General features: G+C 45.2%; 1 protein-coding gene across 7 annotated transcripts in view; it reads left to right on the top strand.

Annotated features, from left to right (window-relative positions):
* GAS7 (growth arrest specific 7) overlaps window positions 1-22,450 on the top strand; it is a 106,408-nt gene that overhangs the window by 46,830 nt on the left and 37,128 nt on the right. For all 7 annotated transcript variants that reach the window (XR_014936695.1, XM_015879888.2, XM_015879887.3 and 4 more), the window contains 3 exons: window positions 10,780-10,851; window positions 11,814-11,899; window positions 14,494-14,547. Coding sequence is in view for 6 of the 7 variants with exons in the window: in XM_015879888.2 (XP_015735374.1) it covers window positions 10,780-10,851; window positions 11,814-11,899; window positions 14,494-14,547 (212 nt within the window). In the remaining variant the exon portion in view is untranslated. The remainder of the gene's footprint in view (window positions 1-10,779; window positions 10,852-11,813; window positions 11,900-14,493; window positions 14,548-22,450) is intronic.

Raw genomic sequence — 22,450 nt, 5'->3', positions numbered from 1 at the left:
GTCCTTTTCAACCTTGTAGTTCTGTGATTCTATAAAAAAACATATACTAAGACAGAAAAGGAACACAGAAACAAAACTGATGATAACTATATACGCAAGTTGCTGGAAAAGTAATCCCTCTTATTTATTTCCATGGAAATGACAACAGATACAAAGAGCACAACAACAATATTTGATAGAGCAAATTCTCTGCTGCACATATTTTTTCAACACAGACAAAATTATTAGCTATGCTGTTTTGCCAGTGATGAACAAGAGCCTGCATGCTGTGCAACTTGAAATCTGCACCAACATAGTTGACCCAGTGTCACTGTCACCACCTCTGAAACACACCACCCACCACTTAACATGCACACATCCATTGATTGGTCTCCATAAACATGCAGTTTTTTCCACATGGAGGAATTCAATTCCCCACCTTTACTGCATCTGCACTTCCATGTTGAGATAGTATGTTGTCAGAGTGCCACTTTGCTGCCATTTATCACATGGAAACAACATGTAACAGGATATTGGTGGGAAGGTTCAACCTCTAACGCTAACCCACTGACATCTGCCTCTGATGCTGTGGGCCAGCATAATAAAATAGGAGGCATTACTTTCAGAGCAGCCATCATGTATGTATATAAATGAATAAATGTACACAAAAGTAATGCCTGCTCACTGACCAACACCCCACCCTCTGACTGATGCCCAGAAGCCTCTGAGCAGCAGCCACTCCCAGCCATCTCCCACAGCTTTATGACCTTCAACATGGTGCTACATGATATGGAATCACCTGATTCCCAATTCAGGCCACATGGCCTGGCTCTGCCCCGTTCCCTGCCCTGTGCCATCATGGCCACAGCTCTTCTCCACTGAGTGGCTTGACCTGCCCTGACTGGGCTGAAACCAGGACAATATCCAACCCTTAATCAGTATCAATTATATCATACTTAGGCCCCACCCTTTCCCATATACCCCCATTAGTCACAGATATGGTCTTTGGGCCATTCCTCTAAATTGTCTGTGGAGTTCATTCAGTTCATGACTTTGGGCTCCATCTGTCACAGCAGTCTTTCAGGGCAGGAGGGATGATGCATGGTGCTGGATTGTTGCATGCTGAAGCCAGTTCTGGTTTGGAGTAAAATGTCAGAATTCATTATTTAATTTGGGTGCTTGTTACTGTAATAGCATTGGTAATGCAGCAACCATAGCAACCATAGTAGTGATGACTTGCAGTATTATACGATTCAAATTATTGGCTGTTCTCACCCAGCATCAGATCCCCTTGAGATTCATACCAGGTTTCCCCATTCTTCTGCGTTACTCACCAAGTGCACCCAGGTCCTTGAGCAAAAGCCCATGGATGGGCTTGCCTTCTGCCTGTGGTAGAAATAACCCAGACAGTCTTGCCCAGCATGTTTTTCATGTCTACTACAGGGACTTTATCTCCTTCTACAGTACACACGAAGTTTGATTGGGCAGGGCCAATTCTATTGGCAGATCACCAGCTGCTGACTAAGTGACTTTTGCAAGATGTGTGTCCTGGTGTTCGAATGTTGCAGTACGCATTGATCTCAGTGTAGTTTTTAACAGTCCATTGTATCATTCAGTTTTCCCAGAGGCTGGTGTGTGATAGGTGATGAGATATGCCCTCTCAGTGCTGTGCTCTTAGGCCCAGGTATCTTTGAGGTTGTTTGGGAAATGAGTCCAGTTGTCTCACTCAGTTCTTTCTGGGGTGCCATGTTACCACAAGACTTGCTTTTCAGTGCCCAGGATAGTGTTTCAGGCAGAGGCATGCAGTATGTGGTATGCTTCCAGCAATCTGGAGGTTGCTTCCACTGTTGTAAGCAGATGGTGCTTGCCATGGTGGGTTTGTGAGAGTGTAATATAATCCATCTGCCAGGCCTCCCCATATTTATATTGCTATTGTTCTCCATACCAAAGAGGTTTTATGTACTTGGCTTGCTTAATTAAAGCACGTTTCATGTTCATCCATAACCTGTGCAATAGTATCCATGGTCAAGTCCACCACTCAGTTCTGAGCCCAACTGTATGATGCATCTCTTCCATGATGATACTTATGTGATGTACCTTTACAGTCATGTTCTCTACCTGAGCAGCAATGTCTTTCCGTAATGCAGCAGCCCAGATGGCTTTGCCTCTTTGCTGCCAGTTATTCTGCTTCCATTGCTGGAACCACTCCCATAGCACATTGGTGACCATCCATAAGTCAGTGCAGAGGTAGAACACTGGTCAAGTTCTCTTGTTCAGCAATATCTAAAGCCAGCTGGATGGTCTTCTGCAAATTGGCTCAATTTACCTTCTCCTTCAACAGTTTCTGCAGCTCATCATGTAAGGCTCTGTACAGCCTTCCACCTCTGATACTTATCATAGAATAATAGAATCATAGAATTACTCAGGTTGGAAAAGACCTCAAAGATCATCAAATTCAACCGCAGCCTAACCATAGTACCCTAACTCTAACAACCCTCTGCTAAATCTTATCTCTGAGCACCACATCCAAACAGCTCTTGAACACATCCAGGGATGATGACTCAACCACCTCCCTGGGGAGCCTATTGCAGTGTTTAACTACCCTTTGTGTAAAGAAGTGTTTCCTGACCTCCAACCTAAACTTCCTCTAGAGCAACTTGAGGCCATTTCCCCTCGTCCTGTTACCTGTCACCAGTGAGAAGAGACTTGCCCCGCTCTCACTGTAAGCACCTTTCAGTTACTGGAAGAGAGCAATAAGATCTCCCCTCAGCCTCCTTTTCCCCAGACTAAACAGCCCCAGCTCCCTCAGCCTCTCCTCGTAGGGCTGATTCTCCAAGCCCTTCACGAGCCTCGTTGCCCTTCTCTGGACCTGCTCCAGTACCTCCATGTCTTTTTTGTACTGAGGTGCCCAAAACTGAACACAATACTCAAGGTGAGGCCTCACCAATGCCGAGTACAGGGGCAGGATGACTTCCTTAGTCCTGATTGTGTCCCTTTTCCAATTGCTTTGTCAGTGCCCTGTTCCCTAGAAAGGCTGCCCAGTAAGTCTAGACTGTTATGCCAGCACTAGAACAGCAAAGTGACAATGTTCTTGCCTGGATGACACCTGAAGTCTTTTCACTTGCAGCTCACCGATAGTTAGAGGTCAGACAATTATTGCCTCCTTTATGAGTTTTGAATTCCTCCTCCTGTCCCTGTGGCAAAAAGATAGGAGTACAGGAAACAGTGGCAATCACCTCTGTACTTAATTCCTAAACTTCTGAGCCAAAATGACTCCTTCCTAACCTCCCTCCCCTTCCCCACCATCTCTCCAATTTTATTTTATTTTTTATTTTATTTTATTATTATTATTATTTTAATTTAGAATAAAACTGGAACACAGGAATATTTGTTATTTCTTCCTCATCAAATTTGTGCTGACCTTTGTGTTGGCATCACCTCACCAAAGAGTGGTGGTTTCCATCCTGAGAGGTCAGCTCTCCATCTACTTCCCTTGGGCTCAGAGTTCTGATCCAATGTTGACCTGTTAGGATAAACTCAAGTCCCAGCATGATGAACACCCCAGTGCTCTATGCAGACTCCTCAGGTGAGGAGTTGTGCTGTGTGGTCTTAATGAAGAGAAGCTATTAAATGTTTAAGTGAATTGCTGCATATCCCTGTTTGGTTCTTAGAGCCTGTGTCCCTTTTACCAATTTGGCTGAGATTGCTTGTTCCTCCTGTGCATAGGGATGTCCCTTCCCAAGACATGTACCATTACAACAAGTCAGCCAGAAGCTCTGTTGTTCTGCTGGAATTACAGGAAATGTGTTTTTCCAGGTTGGTCAGAGTTGCAAAATCACAATGTTCAAAGCTTTCAAAACCTTTCATGTACATGAGCTGATGGAAGGACTGAGAATAGGAAGAGATCCTGCCTGAGACAGAGTACAAAATAGAATGCTAATGTTTATGTTCAACCTTGAGCACATCTGAACAACCTCTGGGTGATTTGGAGGCTGATGCATGTGAGATGAAATAATTTCTGATAAGTGTAAGGAACTGTGTACTACATACAGCCTCTGAAAACTGTCTTCAACGCATAGACAGTATTTATCCATCTTTAAGAAAACTGAAGAGAGAAATCACTTCTTTGACTTTCAGTTAATCCTCTTTTTGACAGGAAATTGCTGTAAAGCATTGACTGAGTTGTTCTGGTAGAGCAGAGGATCATGTACATAATCTGGATTGTAAAGGCATGTGGAAAAGTTTCCAGGCTTCATAGCACTAGTGACATTGGTTTTGTTGAGAGGAGAGCCCTAGAATTACTTTGCTGTGCAAAGTTTGAATGCAGCATGTGTTCAAAGTGCACAACTACTTACTACTGTGTGTGGGTGGTAGATTCAGCTGGAAAATATTTGATGATGCTGAAGAAATTCTGTGATGTGCTGCAGCTGCAATACCTCATATATTAGTCAAACAATGCACTCCAGCTACCTTACCCATCATATTAAAGATGACATATACTTATGACACAAGTGTTTGTGTGGCTTACTGCCATCTTGCATTCTCAGCTAAGGTCAGCGTTTCTTGGTGCATCCTTATTTCCAGGCTTTTCTCATCTGTGGTGTTACGTTCTCATTTACTGAACAGCTTTTTGTCTCTTGGAAAGCACTGATTTTATTTCTTCATCATAATTATGACCCATTTATTCTCATCATCACAAATACAGTCCTTGAGAGGAATCTTGAGAAGTCCATGACTTCAGAGGCTCAGGAGAATGTTCTCTATTTGCCTCAAAGAATACATATTCCTTAGTATCCTCCTGGTTCTATCAGCCATCTTTTCTGCTTCTGTTTTCCTAGATACTCATTTGTGCCTATTTTGTTTTGGCATTAACCGTTATTTCACTGAAGCTCCTAATTCCTGGCTGGTCTCTGATCCAGCTGTGCAACCACCGCAACCTGTAGCCTGCTAACCAACATTAGGAGGATCAGAAACAGTAAGCTGTACTTTTCCAGACAGTGCTTGAACAATAGCTGAAAACTCATTGCCAAAAAGGTATCACATTTCCCTTGCAAATAGTGTTTGGTGACCTTTAGCATCTTACAGCTGGTGAACAGCTGGATTCCTTCCATCGAGTATCCTTTTATCTTTGTTTTGTAACGATGTTTCCCAGGGCACCAAACCACTACCTACTAAAACATCTCGGTGGTGAAGAACTGACACATCTTAGCCCCCTTGGAATCACAGCTGGAAGTTGCACTGCTCTTTGTCCTAGTTGTACTTTGTCCATAGGCCACTGTCATGTGAATGGTTCCTACTACAACATGTACAAATAAGACATAGTCATGGTGGTTATAGTCATGTTTTATGCAATACCATTGCCAGTAGGACTCTTGTTTTGGTCAGAGAATATACATGGAAACTCAAAGGGACTTTGCATTTTTTGAGGTTCTCCATCCTAAAATTTATCATTTGCTAAATTTATGTCTCATAGCTTCTATAAAGTGCCAGAGCTGAGACAAATGTAACCTTACGATGCCACAAGCTCAACTATTCCTTCCTAAGGTACATAATTTTTAAGTACTGTAAGTGGATAAAAAGGATTGAATTAAGAAGCATCAGGTGTAAAGGAACCCTCCTTGCTGCCCTGTAATAAGCCACAGCTTAGTTAGAACATGAAAGCAATTTTAATACTGATGCATTTCACTGAGTAATTGAAAGATGACAAGAGACTAAGCAAGAGAATATCGTGACCTGTAATCTCATATTTGCTTTTTCACTGATGCTGTTTTCAGAAGGGAAAAAAAAAAAAAAATAGTTAAATACAGGGATTGGCCACCGTGCAGAGGAAATGCATACAGAATCCATCCTAGCATCTCAAGCACAGCCTTGAAAGAATCCCACTAAGGGTGCCATTAAGACTATTAATAACACATTGGTCATTTTGTAACCTTGTTTCCAAGCTCTAACAAATCTTGAACTCTTTATTTTGACAGAATAAACAATAATTATTTTATCTTTGCTTGGTTAGAAAACAACCTCAAAGCCAAGTGTCCTGCATTGGATGACCTCTTTCCTGTGTGGCAGTCAGTACTATAATGCTGGAAAACACTGAAGATGTTCCAGAAATCTTCTGAAGTACTGGTTGCTGGGCCTGAAGTAAGAGATAGAAGGAACATAACGATGACCTACTCTTGTACTTGTTCTACTTAATTATTTTCCATCTCTTGGGAGTGTTTGGAGGGATTCAGTCTGTAGGTTGAGATTTTTCTTTTGTATCTCATCAGCCATAGGGAACACACACTCAAACCAACTAAACTTAAGGACCGCATCTGAGACACTCTGGAAGCAAGTAAGAGATGGCAGGCATTGCAATCGTGTCTTTTCTATTGTTTCTCTTTTCTCCTACTGATAAAACCTACCAGTGACAGTTTCCCTTTGATACAGTAACCTGCCCTGGTAAAGTGGCCTAAATCCTAGAAAATCAAAGCAAGTCTCAAGAAAATGCTGGAAATAGCATTGCTGTCTCTACCAAGCTTACAGTATTGCAATATCAGTCTTGCTTTTGTGTGTCATGGTCTTTCCAAAAGGAGGGCATGTTACAGGTCCCCGTGCTCATTTTAAAAGATACTCAGAAAGATGAAATAAAGACTGTCAGTAGCTTTTCCCACAACATGTAACATGTAACAACATTCTTATAAACACAGAAAACTGTGTTTACACTGCAGTGTTTAGGGCCAGAGAATATAGCTATACTGCAGTCTCAGTTTCTGCATTGAACTGCCTGTAGCAATTGAGTTGGATTTGAGATCTGAGACTGTAGCTCCTGCTGAACTAGTTCATGTACTGCATTGAGCTTTACTTTCAGCACTTATAAGACTGAATCTCATATTTCATGCAGGTGCAAAGAGATTTGCATCTGTCATTTCTGCCTGCTTTTCCTGTCCCTTGAAATTTAAATATGAGGATGGAAGTGAAGATCAGGGTCTTGGGAGGCCTGTGGGCTAGTGTTACCTTGAAGTGCAATGGGAACACAGCATGTAGAGGACAGTGCTGCAGTTTAGAAGCTCATGCATAGGGTGGTTGGTTGTGCCTTTTAAGCTGTTGTTACCACAGCCATGTACTGCAGGGCTCAGTGGGTCAAGATGTTGGAGTACAAAGAAGAAGCAGCTGCTGTGATGAACTGGGAGACCTCTCCCATTCTGGTCAGCAGGAGATCAGGAGGGGAGAGCCAGAATCCAACTGTGCATCATCTCTGTGAACTGGTGAGACCTCATTCAAACTAAACGAAATCGTCTTGTGCTGGATGTCTGCTGTGGAACAGGGGAAAAATATTTTCATTGTACTGTCATTCACCTATCCTTTCTGCTCCTGAAGTGTTGAATGTTTTACTCGAGTCTTAGAGCATTGCAAGTCATTTCCCTCCTTTCATGCACAAACCTACACATTTCCTCTGCCCTTCCTTAGGGCTGTTTTCCCCCACTCACAATATCAAGGAGTGAAGCATCCTCAAGCCTTTTCTGACTCATTGCAAATGTGATGAATATCTTAGCAAGAAAGGTGAAGATGCAAGAGCACTAACAGCAGTCTGTCTCTTTCTGCTTGGTGAGGTGGCCTCCCATCAAAGCCAAGTGAAGCGTGGCAGCGCCAGGCAGCCTGGAGGTTTGGACTATGGAATGCGATGCTGTGCAGTTAAAGGAAACCTGTTTTCAGATCAGGCATGTTTGCACTCCCTTTGACTCATGAGTCCAAACAAAGTTTGGACTATAAGGAGCCACAAAGAGGCAGCAAACCTTGCCAAAAAGGCAGCAAAGCAGGGCATAAGCAATTCAGGACATTCCTGGAATGCATTCTCCAAGAGACAGAGAAACCAGTGAGGAGGTGCTCTGCTGGACCTCTGTTCTCCATCAAATGGAGAAGTTCATGTGGAATATGAAGCTCAAAGACAGCCTTGGCTGCAGCGATCATGAAATAGCAGAGCTCATCATTCTTAGGGCAGCAAAGAAAGCAAACAATAAGCTTACTACCCTGGGCTTCAGGAGAGCAGTTTTGGTTCAGTTCAGGGATCTGCTGTCCACTGACAGGATAAGAGGAAATATAACACGCATTTTTTAGAAGGGGAAAAAATAAGAGAGGTTTCTGGGAAGACCTTATGATGGTCTTTCATTGCTTACAGTTGACCCAAAAGAAAGCTAGAGAGGGGCTCCAGAGAGTGTAGTGATAGGGCAAGGGGTAATGGCTTTGACCTAGATGTTAAAGTGGAGATTAAGTTCGATGTGAAGAGGAAATTCTTTACCGAGAAGCCAATGTGATAGTTGTGGCTTGCAGTAGGTGGCAGCACACCAGTACAATCCTGGTTCAGGATCATTGCACTTGTGCTTTTGCAGCTGCACTATCACTGTTATTATGTGTACAGAAAGGGATTTTCTTTCCTCTCAGCACTGAAAACAAGTGATGTTTAAAACATTCTTGTTCATTTCCTGTCCAATAAAATGTTTCTATTTCTACATTTTTTATTGCTTTTTTTTTTTTTTTTTTCTTTTTCAATATGCATTGCTCTACAATCAACTTAATTTCTGTATTTTGAAAATCACTGGGTACTTTGGATCACATTCAATGGACTTCTATGTGCAAAATTTCTGCCTTCTGATTATGTATCTGGAGTTTTTGTGTGGCTGGAGACCGGCTCCACAACAGCCAGCAGGCAAAACAGAGACCACTTACTGGAAATTTAGAACAACTAATTATGTTTCAAATTTATTTGCTAGGTTTCCTCTGTGCAGTCTCAAAAATGCAAAAGCTACACTTGCATAAAATATATATGAAAGTAACTAAAGTAACTTCTAACTGCCAATGTCCAAGTCAGTTATGATAAAAATATATTACCCTGTGGATTGCACTTTGGCATTGAGAGGACATCATAATTCCTCTACACACAGTTGCTCCTAAACCTCCAAGAACTTGTCATTTACAATATTCAGTAAACAACTATTTACATTAGAAAAAAAAATACTATAAAATGTGAGTAGCATATTTTACTGTTTACTTTTACAGTGCAATAAACATAAATCAGATTTTACCTATTTAACCACACACAGACATTTTCAGCCAAACTGACTCAGAAAAGACAACTCGTATCACTTGATTTTCCTTCTGTTTAGCTAACACATCCCAATCCTGCCTCATTGGCCAAGAATGAAATTTATTAATTTACTACCCAATTCACGAAAATCTGAGTGTAATTTAAATATTTCCTCAGTGATTCATCAAAGCTCCAGTCCACCAGGCTTTCCATTTGCAAGAGAAAAAAATAGTCAGAATATTTTGATTTGCAGACAAAATAAGAAGAGAGGGGCAAAGCAAGCAGCAGAGAGTGTATCTTCAGGAATATGAGCACCACAGGTTTGGGGGTGCAGCACCTTCCTCCTTCTGGGGTCTGCAGTTCGTGAAATAAGGAATCTGTGATCTCTTTTTTCTGAAATGAGGAACCTAAAGCAACGCTTAAGTAAATGCCTGTAGCAGAGGGGTTGGGACTAGATGACGTTAAAGGTCCATTCCAATCCACACCATTCTATGATTCTATGACTGTGTTAAAGGCCTTGCACATGTCCAGGTAGATGACATCAGTTGCCTTTCCTTTGTTCACCAATGCTGTCTCTCCATCCAGGTGGTGTAAAGTCTTTTTTGATAGGTTTTTTATTTCCTAGTCACAACTGCATGTGACTTAGCTTGAGAGATCAAAAGTAGATAGCAGTTCTCCAGCTTTATCATATCTGGTATCCTCTTCCTCATGCAGGTATGTTGCCACTTGCCAGTTCCCATCCAGAATATTGAGAGATGCAGGATTTCAGTTTTTGGTGGGGTTAGATTGCTCCTGGATGGGTTTTGTGAATCACAGTTTGAAATGAAGTGGTTGATGCTTTGACTTGATTATTTCTTAGTCAATATTGCCTGGCAGCCAGCAGTATTTATTTTGTTTGATACCAACATATTTGTTCCATAGGTAGGAATGCTGGCATGGGCTTTATAGCTACACTTTCAGAGAAGTTGATGTTCTAATTCCAATATGCACCATTTGCAACTTTAATGACATTTTGCAATAAAATCCTCTGTGTTTAGCATGTCACCAAGGACAATTCTCTGTTTGCTAAAAAAATGAGCAAAATGGCTAACTAGAGGAGAAAAGAGGGAAAAAGCAACAGCAGTCTAATGAGTACCGAAAGTGGTGTGACGTGCATTTGTTAAGGGACCCAAGCGGAATTTTCTGGTGCAGTAGCCTGTTATGAGGGGGGGGAAATGTGCTGTAGTCTGTGTTCCCGTTGCTGAAGCTACATCTTTGAGTCCCAGCTGAGTTCCATGTGGAGAGCAGGGACAAAGACAGTTCAGTTCAGTCCGTGTCCCCAGGCTGTGCTGTGTCAGACTGGCTGCTGTGCCCACACAGGCCACAGATGGGGCCCAGTCTGGGCTTGCTGGAATCTAGTTAGAAATCCTGACTGCATGGGTTGTGGCAGCAGCTCACAGGCAGTGCGTGGCTGCCACATGCAGCTGTGGCCCTGCTTTCCTCTAAGTGGCCCTGTGGTAGAGCTGCACTGGAGGAATCAGTGATGCTGTTGCTACTGATCTCAGCTAGCTGCTGAGGATTGGGGTTGGGAAGGCAAAGGGATGAGGGAGGAGATAAGGAGCACAAGGGGGCATAGGCATACTCCTCATGGCCTTTAGCCCTGAAGTGGACAACATTGGGGGTCAGAGCCATTTGTGTGTCATAGGCACATGATGCTGTTGGCCTCTTGTCATCCTTATGCTGCTGTTTTCTTCTAACAGAGACAACCTGGGAGCGGCCAAGCAGTGTGCCTGGGACCCCAAAGAGTCCTGTGACACAGCAGAGCCCAGCAGGTACTGTGCATTGCCACTCCTGAGCGCTGCATTGGGTGAATCACCTTCTCTACCAGCCAGCAGAGCAAACAAAAATGCTGTGATTAGGCAGGATTTATGCTTCAAGTCCTGCAGCCCCAAGTACCTGCTCTCTTCCTGGGGTGCAGAGGCCAAGAGCGGCTGCCAGCATTGAGGAGCACATCTGTCTCTCCCTCCTGCTTCTTGCAGCTGTGGGAGAAACAGGTTCGGGGAATGTGGGCTGCCTGCAGCTGCTCCCTGCACAGCACATGTGCACGAGGACTGTATTAACACATGGTAGCTGCAAGGCTGTCCAGTTTGCTTCTGGAGGAGTCACATACCAGAATCAGCGAAAAAGCTGCAGGGGCTGCATGAAGACAGAGTAAAGCAGAAACTACACTAGAATAAAAAGGGCACTTCTAGCAGCTGACTGTAAACAATACAGTCTAGAGAATGTCTTCAGCCAATTTTTTGTCAAACTGATGCGGGTCTTTATTGACTGAGCTGAGTGGGAAGCATGCTTGAACACTGTGTTCTGCTGTGACCAAAGGATATGTAACATAGCTGCACTTATCTCTACTTAGAGCATTATTCTTTGCTCATTATTTTCCAACCATACAGCTGTGTACGTAAACATCTTACAAGGCATGTTTTCTTGGCATCAACAGCCCATCTCCATGAAAGCCTTGCTTTTTACATACTCTGCTTCTTCAGTCACATCATTTTACCAAGCTGCGGGATGCAGGAACTGTTTTGGCATTTTGGGGCCTCTTTTTTTGACTCTTCCAACTCACTCACTCCTGTTATAACTGCTGATAAAGCCTGCTGCAGGGTGCTGAGGGCAGAACAGGCCCATGGGCTGTTTCTGTTTCAGTACAGTACACATGCTGATATTCAATTACATGACTTGTTTTTAAAATGTGCAACTTGCAGCAAGCCAGCTCACTTCTTACATGTTCTTACAGTGAATGGCTACCACATTTCTGGAACCCCGGTACACCAACTAGACTCTGTTCACATGAATCTCCGAAAAGCCAGTGGGGACCCCCAGGTAAGTTTTGGGGAAAAAGGTCCAAGCAGTGCTGTCCACACATAAGTGGATGTCTGCATAAGCAGACTGAGAGTCTGCTAGAGCAGGATGTCGAGAGGCATTTTCTTTAAGGAAGTGTCAAATCAGTCAGATTCATTGCATCTAGAAAAGATACTCTTTGTATTCTACTGGTAAAACAGTACAAAACACCAAAATACTTTGAATTTTTGTGTCCTGTTGCTCCTTTCGGAAAATTCCCTGAGGTCACTCCAGTCACCATTAACAACCCTGCCTTTTCAGCCTGAACTGAGCTTGTCTCCAGCACAGTCCTCTCTGGACATGAACATCCGCCCATGCCTCTGTCTTATTGTATTTTCTTGCAGCCTTCCCACCCAAAGACATTATTCACAAAGAATCCGAGTGACGCTGTTTTCTGGATTACTTCATCCCCATCAGCGTGTCCTTTCGCAGGCCCTCCTCCTGCCTTTCACAGCCTGTGCCACACCCAGCACCACCTCTGGCTAGCATTCAGGATGCTGACTTGTTGACAGTCTCCCTCATCTGTTTGGCTAAATTGTCACTCAGTATTTCCGCACTGCTGATTGCACCACTTCTTGTCTCCAGGAGAGTCTTCCCTGCAGATCTGCGAATGCAGCACAGGGCCTTCTTCCAGCTCCTCCCACGAGGTTCTGTTCCCTGCCAAAGCAGCAACAGCTGAGCAGTGTTGCTGGGTTGCACTCCTGGTGTGTTGTGCTTCCCTGTCTGCTGGCTGGGAAAAAGGGCACAGGACCTCAGTTCTGTTTCATTTCTCTATTAGCTGCTAAGTTCTTTTGCGAAGCAGCTATTAGAACACTCCCTACAAAATGTGTTTTGTGTGTGGTTACCATGCTGAACTACGCTGCCTCAGAGTTCCTTTGAAGTCCTGTTTATTGGTCTAAATTTTATGTTGTCTGCCAGCTGCCCCACTTTGCTTTTACCATCTCCCTTACCATTTCTAGGCTCTGGTCCTCAGTGCTGTGCTTTGCACTAGCAGTGCTCTTTCAGCTGAGCCTGTATTTCTGGGTTCCTTTCCCCATGGATTCATGGCATTTCCTGGTACACAGTCTGTCATTTCAGGCTCCATGTCCATGACCAACATCTCTCACTTAACTGACTTGCATTGATTCTTCTCTGAGCATCTTACATAGGCTGGAGATGGAACATATGGGCACCACTGGAAACTTTAAACCATTTTAATAACCCCTACAGCCACTGGTGGACTCCAGCGTTCAGAGAACCCAAATCAACTTGCAGGGTCTGACTTCTTTTAAAATAAGCAGTATAAATGCTTGTGCAACAAATGCCATTTCCCGAAGGTATCTGCTTTGTCTGCCGGCAAGTCTGCATAACTGACTCCCCCAGAACTTTATTTCTGGTATTTGCAGCTTTTATGGTGCTGAGTCTGACTCAGGTAAATCTTGTAGACTCAAGTCACCTTTGTGCTCAGATTTGCTTTAGAGATAGTTTCCATGCACTTTTCAGCTCTGATGAGATGACTCAGGTACAGGGCCTAAAGGAGTCCTGTTTGTGACTTCATTCACTTCAGTGGCCTCTGTCACACTTTCTTTCCATTACTCTTTAATTACCAGTTTTCCCAAACTCAAGTCCTGGCTTCATTTGTGCCCTGAGTTTGAGAGCAGCTTTTCCTGGGAGCTGCGGATGCTTCTGCAGAAGAGCCCTTAGTAAGGAAGAAGTCCACCGTGTGCTGCTGGTTATAGGAAGGGGACTTTTCCAGAGCTGTTCTCCAGACCCCAGACTGTGGCTCAGTTGGTCCCACTCCAGTCCCTGTTCCTGGGCTGCGGATGGTGACTGTCCCTGCAACTGCTCCCAGCAGCGTGGCTTTCTCCTGAGACAGCCGCCTCCAAGCGTGCTGCAGGAGCAGGGCAGCAGCCACCGCGCAGACAAATGCTCGGGAAAGCTCAGCCACAGTTCTTGGAAACAGGTCAAGGGGGAACGAGCTACAGCTGAGCACAATAAGCGCCGTGCCGCGCTGGGCACAGGGCCAGGCCTTGTTTACAACTTCCTAGATTGCAGAGCCGCGCTGCCCGCTCCGATCAACAGTCACAGGCGGAGCGGCAGAACCGTTCCACCGATCTCGGGCTGCAGCTCAGAGTAAATGCGCTGCTCAAGGGCTGCAGCAGAGTCCAGGGTGACTCAGAAACGCTCTCCTCGCACCGACCCGCGTCACCCGCAGCCTCCGGGCACAGCAGGGGGGCCCCGAGCCCAGCGCAGGCGGGCCGCGACGGTGGTGGGTGGCTCCGCCCCACACACAGCACTGCGGGCTCCGCTCCCGCCCCGGCCCGGCCCCGCTGGGCGCCGGTCACCGACACCCCTGCAGCCCTGAGGAACGCGGGGGGAGCCGGGCGGTGCTGCGCTGAGGGCCCGGCCGGGATACGCCGGACAGTCCAGCCCTGCTGACAGCGGTGAGGGGGCGCAGTCCTGACGGCTGGCGACGCCGCCTCCCGCTCCGCCCCGCGCCGCCGGGCTATGGGGTCCGCCTAGCCCCGGCACGGCCCGTGCCCGCCATGCTGGGCTCCGAGCGCGCTCTCGACGATGCCATCCGCTTCTCTCCACAGACCCCGGGGTCCCCGGCGGCGCCGAGGAGGCAGAGCAAGGAGAGCAGCCTGACGGTGAGTTCGGCCGTGTGGCGGTGCAGGGCGCGGGGCGTGATGCTTGTGCAGGACGGGGCGCTGCGGGATGGAATGAATCCCGCGTTCGGGATCTGCCTCCGGCGGGACTAGTTCTGCTCTGTTTGAACAGCACGTCCCGGGGCCCTGAAAGGCTTCGTGGTCTTTGTAGCGAAGAACCCATCCCCGGGACAGGTTCGGTGATGCTGGCGGGGCCCTTCCAGATCGGGATGTTCTGTTCTAGCCGTCCCACGGGGTTCTCGGAGTGCAGTTCCTGTCAAATTTCTCCGTTCTGGGGTTCTGGGATGAGCAGGAAGTGAGGAGATACACGAAAAGGGATCTGGCGGTGGGTCCTGACCAAACGCGCTCCGCTGTGGGTCGCTGCCCGGGCCCTGGTCCGTCTCGACTTGGGGAAGCAACAAAGGATGAGAAAGGATTAGCGATAGGGGTCACTGTCCTGTGCGAGAACTTTTGTCTTGTATTCGAAGAGGCATCAGAAGTTGTTTTCCTTTGCCAGTGTCCAGTTGAAGATTTCTAATAAAGGCGAAGATTTTCAGTATAAAGTGATCATTACATTTGATTTGAGTACATGTATATAATTGATAAGATGTTCGAAGTGTGAGGTTTACATACACTGATGAATTCTGCAGGATTTGTGACTTCATCTGGAACACAGCTTACAATTGTGGACTCCTCAGTATCGAACAGATGTTTGAAATCGGGGAAGAAATGAGAACAAATTAATGGAAGTGACTGGGCTTGTTACAATCCATTGAAAAGGAAATAATAAAGATTAATGAGAAGACAGACAAATTGCAGTGGTAAAAGAGAGGGAATAAAGGTGTCTGCTCTATCTACGCTGCTCACAGCCTGCTCCCTGTCTGAGTATAGAGCAGAATGACAGCGGGCTGCGTGGGTCGCCCTGGGGGTACAGACATGGTCTGTGTGTGCTGCAGAGAGCAGAGCATGAGAGCACCTGTGTTTGTGAAGGACTCATTTTGTACTAGGCGAGGACTTGGGCTGCTCATTGGGGTGCTTTTTCATGTCATATTTGCTGGTCTGTGTGCCATCTGGTAGCATCTGCAAAGCAGTCAAGTGGTGTGTGTTACATAAGGGTCACTGTGTGCCTTCCTCCAACAGAAGTCCAGAGCTTTCAAGTACAATGCATCAGACAGGCAGAACCAAGCTAATTTTAACAGCCGCTTGCTTCAAGCCACTGCCTGCATCAAGGAAGCGTTATGAAAAATAACATTCTCAGATGGAGTGTAAACTGTAAAGCAATGTAAATTCCCTCTCTGCTGCCCCCTCCCTGGAGGTTTTATTTGTTCAACAGTGCTCCAGCTGGCATTGGGATGCTTTGGTTAACAGGGCTGCAGGGTATGTCCTTAGCTTGCTTTTGAATGGCTTTCCTTGGGCTGCAGCAGCACTCAAGCAGAACTTCTCGCGAAGAGGATTTTTGTCATCAGTTTGGGTCTGTCAGACCTCCATTCAAACAGAAACCCACTGATAGAGGAGCTGCAAACATCAGGTCATGACACCTGATCAGCAGCTGCAGCCCAGCACCCTGTTTAACTGCTTTCCTCAGGGGAAGGGGACCTCGTTACTGTCTTCGAAAGAATGCAGGTGTCTTCTCTATGTCCGAAGAGCATGGATTTACTCTTCTTCTGGTAGTCCTGAAGACAGGTGTGAGCTGGAGTATGTATCGCACAGGAAGAAGGGTATGGCATTCTCAGTAAATGAATATTACCAGCATTAAGGATCTGTTTTCCCTGGAAAGGAAACCCTGATGGATTATATCATAGGCTGATACAAATCTGCCATTTGCACAAATTATTGTTGCTCATAAGGAAGCAGAAGTGCAACTCTGTGGTCCACACTGATTTTTGCAGCGAGTTTCAAGGTGTATTTACTAATTTTAGTATGGATTGTTTGCTGTCTGATTCCTGAAGAGATGTCCCTCTGGACAGGAGTTTTATCTGTGGAAGCTGAAGCAGTAGATGAGGGAAGGTACAGTACATGTTGTGTACAAGGGAGAATAGAATTGTATTTCTCTGAAGAGCAAGAAACCTGAGCATGTCTGATGATACAGTAGTTTCTGAGTGTGGATTTCTTTCTAAGAAATGTTTTAGTGCTTAATGAAGGTAAGACATGACTTGGAAAATGATGGCATTTATATTCCTTACATTGGACACCCAAATGAACATGTGCTGTGTATGGAAGAGGGGCAGCCTGCATGCAGTAGCTTAGTGTTTTGTGTGTCTGACATAAAGAAATTAACGCAGTGCGAGGCTGCCTATTCAGCAGTGTTCTCTGCTCTGCCCTAGGGCTGACAGCATGGCAGAAGCTATCAGAAATCCACTACTTTGGTGCACACTAAGCAAATGGTTTCTAGACAATTCTACAGATAACATGAATGAAGCTTCCTGAACACTTCTGGCAGAACCTAATGTTATAAATACAAAGTGGATAAGTTTTCTTTCTTAATGTTCAGAGCTTCAGTTGGCTTTTCTCCCTTCCTGTTGTGCTACAACTGTGACATCACTGCCACATACAAATCTGTGATGCTGAAGTTACTTAGATACTTATCATTTACCTGGACTTGAAAAGGCCTTTAACATGGTCCCCTACCACGTCCTTATCTCCAAATTGGAGGGATGTGGATTTGATGGATGGACCACCTGATGGATAAGGAATTGGTTGTAAGGCTGCAGAAAGATGGTGCTGATTAATGGTTCCATGTCCAGGTGGAGGCCGGTAACAAGCGGTGTCCCCTAAGGGTCTGTCTTGGGACCGGTGCTCTTTAACATCTTTATCAATGACATCGACAACAGAATTGAATGCACCCTCAGCGAGTTTGCTGATGACTCCAAGCTGAGCACTGAGACTGACATGGTGGAAGAAAGGGATGCCTTTCAGAGGGACCTCAGTAGACTGGAGAGGTGGGCCTGGGTGAACCTAATGAGGTTCAACACAGCAAAGTGTCAAGTTTGGCACTTGGGCCAGAGAAATCCCAGGCATTTATACAGACTGGAAGGAGCAGTCCTTGAGAGTAGCCCTGCAGAGAAGGACCTGGGGGTCCTGGGATGAGAAATTTAACATGAGCCAGCAGTGTGCTCATGCAGCCCAGAAAGCAAATGGTATCCTGGGCTCCATCAGAAGAGGGGTGGCCAGCAGGGCCAGGGAGGTAATTGTCCCTCTCTACTCTGCTCTTGTGAGGCCTCATCTGGAGCACAGTGTCCAACAGAGAGCTGTTGGAGAGGAGGGCCACGAAGATGATCAGAGGGCTGCAGCACCTCCCCTATGAAGACAGGCTGAGGGAGCTGGTGTTGTTCAGACTGGAGAAAAAAAGGTTGTGGGATGACCTCATTGCAGCCTGTACCTAAAGGGAGCCCATATACAGGAGCGGAGTCAACTGCTTGAAAGGGTAGATAACAGCAGGACACAGGGAAATGGTTTGAAGTTGAGTTGGGGAAGATTTAGATTGGATGTCAGGGAGAAGCTCTTCACTGTGAGAGTGGTGAGGTGTGGCCCAATAAGGTTATGGATGCCCCGTCCATCCCTGGAGATGTTCAAGGCCAGGTTGGATGGGACCCAGGGCAGCCTGGCCTGGTATTAAACGTGAGGTTGGTGACCCTGCCTGCAGCAGGGGGGATTGGAAATTCATGATCCCTGAGGTCCTTTCCAACCCAGGGCATTTTGTAATTCTGTGATAGACACAGCCTAAGCATTCCTGGGCTTCCACACCTGGGTAGAGTTAAAACTGCCCAAGCCTCTTTTTTTTTTTTTTTTTTTTTTTTTTTTTTTTTTTGTTGCCTAAGCTCTTTAGAGATGTCAGCCATCCTCCCAATTTGTCTGGTTGTCCCAACAGCCCTGTTTGACATTGGTGATCTTTGCAGAGTTGGCTGTTGTAGTTTTTGTGTTCAGGTATTGAGATTGTAAAGCAAATACAGAAGTTAAGCCAGCTGAGGAAGTTGTATTGTCTTAAGGTGCTGTGAGTGTGCTTAAGTTGAAGAGCAAGTATGTTGCCCCTCTGTAGTTGTTTTCACTTAAGCACAGCACATTGCAGCTCGTACACTGTCTGCTCACTTATTTATGTAGCGTCTTATGTAATAAATATGTAGTTGATTATCGAAACCTTCATCTTGTTTTATGCATGTTGCTTGGCATTGTCTCATTTACAGAGGCTGCTGGTAGCCACTTCAAATCATGCAGAGTACTTTGTAGTCTGTGGAATGGATGTTCAAGTCTTGCCCCAACAAACTATCTTGTGCATGCTGCTCTTGTGCGAATCCTGCAAACACACCTATGTCCTTGTGACTTTTTGTCAGTAAACCTTTAGCAGTTCAGACCTAAAAATAATAATAACAATTAAACAGCTCATTTAATAACCATCGCTCATGAAATACAAGCTGGAGTGTTTGGCTGTGAAGCTGCAGTTGCTTTTGCTGATTATCAGTACACGGGCAAAAGTATTTTTTATCTGTTTCTTCATTTGATAGAAAACAGAACTGTTTGAGAAAGGCACTGAATGGGGTTGCTCATCTGCTCTTTGCCTTCCAGCTTTGTTGTCACCATGTTTGTCACAGCACGGCTTTTGTGTGCTTTGCTCTGACTTTGGCAATCCAGCAGGTGCCCAGACCTCTCAGACGGGTTTTGTGTTGCCACCAGCATTCCGTGGCAGCTGCAAGGACAGTCTGCTTTGCTTAGCTCATGTTTGGAGCACACCTTGCTGGCGTCTTTTCACTGAAGTTGCTTTGCTGCAAGCTAACAACCATTATTTTTGTTAGCGAAGAGTCCACTTGAGGACTTAATGCCATGATGAGGCTGATGATCGCCTGGGCTGTCCCAGTGACATCCATGCAAACATAATGTGAGTCGTAATGCCTTGTTTTCTCTTAAAGTTCTGTGAGTCAGTCATTAGTTATGTTCTTTAATATATATTTAACATACATATGGCAATAACAACTGTAATAGTCCTTTCTGCATGTTTTTGTATGCCCTGTTGGCTAAAAGTCAATGTTTTTGAAAGAAATAAGCACAACTGTTGTCTTTCATGTTGTTTGAACTTAGAATTTATACCTTGACCCACTGTCAGATACTTGATTAATGAGATTGGTGGTCCCTTGAGGAGGGAGAAGACACCACACTTCATGGGGCTGATAAGGCTATTTAATGCCATGGGCTGGGCTTTTAAACATCAGGACACCAGTGCAAATGACTTTGACTTGATCTTGCATCAAGCAAACAGCCCATTGGCAGGATGGAGCCAGTGAACCGGTGTGTTTTTCCAGCTGTGTTTGATTGTAGAAGCAAGAAAATGAACAGTTCAGAGGAAGACTTGTTGGGAAAATGAGATATAGTGCTCCTGCATGGCCTTGGCCTGTTCAAAGCTTACCCAGTGACTCCTGTGCTGCTGAGAAAAGCTGAGACATTTTAGAAATGTTTGGAAATTAAAATCCAAGAGTTCTTGGTCAAGTAGAGGAAATGTGGGGAGATGAAAGGAGGAATCATGGACTTCATGGACAACTGTACTGTTTTAGTAATATTTCTAGAGTTTAATAATTTTTCATGCTACATCTGGGTTTTAATGTAGGAAACTGTAAGCTACATGCAGCTGTACATACTCAGTGTTTTTCTTCCTTCCGCGTGTCTGGAAGTGGTGTGGTGTGTTCAGTGCATCTCAGACACCTTCACTTTTCCAAGTGTGGGACTTTCAAGTGACCCTGTTTATTTTATCAGCATATTGATGACATGATAGGAAGTCTTAAATAAGCAGCTTCCAGCTAACACAGGTTTAGTTTTTATGAAACTTGTCATATTTCACAAGAAATATGAATTTCCATTGTGCTTGCCCATTGCAAATTTAACAGTTGCAATAGTAATGCTCCTGCCTGGGAGATCTGAATTATTTCTGGTGTCCCTAAGGCCTCTTTCACCAGATTACACACAGTGTTTAATACAAGGAAGTGGCCTTTGTCATACATGGAAAGTAGCTGTGCCTAGGTTTGGAGGCCATCTTATTTTTTAAGTCAAAACTATGATACAGTCTGTCTTTTAAGAAAAGAGATGAGGCTGTGTGGTGGGCAGTGTGCTAAGATGCAGGAGCAGTCCATGACTAGCAGTTGTTTGCAAGGTGTACTGTTGTTGTGGGTTGTTTGGATACTGATCCAGGCTGGTGCTTGTCAGGTGCTGTCTGAAAGAACAATCTGGCCTGGTATTTCAAGCTGTTATTTTAAGGCCCTTGGACAGATCTGTTTGGAAATGTCCCAGTGGGGTGAGAGGAGCTGCCATCTCCTAGCAGGGTGATGCTCCTTCTGCCTGAGCTTCCCATGCCCAGAAGCTGCTCAGCAGAACTCTGTGTGATGTGGACTCCTTGCTGGTGCTGTTTTGAGGGGGTGGTGGGCTCTGCTTGCAGGACTTCAGACTTAGTGGTCCCTGAATGGAAGAGCGAAGGTAACCTAACCTACCTAACGCAAAAATAGGACATGATAGGCTTGCAGTGATGTTCTGAAATGATTGAGCTGACAAGGGAGAGGAAAATGTTAGCTGAGGCAGGAGGTTTCCTCAGAAAAACTCCCTCAAGACAGAGTTAGTGCAGAGACTGCAGGGACAGAGGTCAGCCTGGCGTCACACAAGTGCCCTTCGCTGCACCATCTAGCTCAGAATTGAGCTGGCTTTGTGGTTCCTGATGCATGATGCTTCTGATGGGGGTGTGAGGGAGCTGGACACCACAAGGGACAAGTCCTGAGCTCGCTTTGAAATAGAGCTGGCAAGCTCTGGAAAGAAAGAGTAATCCTTCTGGAGGAGGAGGAGGAAGAAGAAACCTTTGTGATTACATACAGTACAGCCACTGAAACTGTAGTGCAGACAAACAGTGGCAGAGTTGCCGTGGGATTGCAGGAACAGTGTTGTATCAGCTAAAGGCTTAGTCTGCATTGATCTGGCATTGTGGATTTATCCCATGTCAGTGCTTTGCAGCAGTGTGCTGCATCCTTTCTGATACTCTGAAAACCCCAAGGGCAGATTTACAGCATATCAGTGCTAGATGTGGGGCTGCTTGTGCAATTGTGATATCCCTGTCCACAGTCCCTTGGATTTCCTTTGTATGTTAAGTAATTCCCCCTTAGGAAAAGGTAACAGTTGTGATGCTGTGATGCTTGCCCATCCCTAATTTCTGGTGATTCTTTGGTTAATATACAGGTACCCTTACTGTCCAGTGAACCTGCTGGTATGCTGGGAGGATTGCTTTTAGTGTGCCTACCCAGCAGGATTTTTATGAGAGCACTATGTAGTGACAGCAGTCTCTGACTCATGCTGGTGCTTCCCCAATGGGCTTAGCTGCGCCCAGAATTATTCTGCAGCGTGTTCTGCAGTAGCTGTCACATCCTTCGCTTACACTGTGCTTTTACCAGGCTGCATTTTCTTCTGCGATAACTTAATGAGCACTTGGACATTTTTGTGCCTTTGTTTAATGTCTGTGTGATGAGTTCTGTCTTTAAATTTGTGGCTTTCATGCACTGAAGACTATCTAATTTTAGAGAGTCCATTCCTATTTCTTTCTGCAGGATCATCAGCTTTATATGAAAAGGTCTCTAACTGACTGAAGTGCAGTTTGCTGAAAAAATGAGACCTTTTAAGTAATCCTGCAAACCAAAACTGGCTAATGAGATGGGCCAATAGCAGTGCTTTCAGTGTTTTACATCTTTGTGGTATTTCTTGTGGTCAGGGCATGCTCATGTCAGGTATTTCACCACAGCTTTGTTAGGGATCTAGAAGTTAGTGTGTGGTACTTTTGAATCAGACAAGCATTCCTCATGTGAAACAGTTCATTTTCCTATAAGCTGATGGTACTGCTTGCCCAGACGAGCTTTTTGGGAATACTGAGCCACTGTTTCCATGCAACAAC

The sequence above is a fragment of the Coturnix japonica genome, chromosome 23 (assembly GCF_054131305.1).
Source record: "Coturnix japonica strain WE chromosome 23, WE-NBRP24, whole genome shotgun sequence".
Lineage (NCBI taxonomy): Eukaryota > Metazoa > Chordata > Aves > Galliformes > Phasianidae > Coturnix > Coturnix japonica.
The sequence above is the reverse complement of the archived record's forward strand: the minus strand, read 5'-3'. Positions and strand labels throughout refer to the sequence as shown.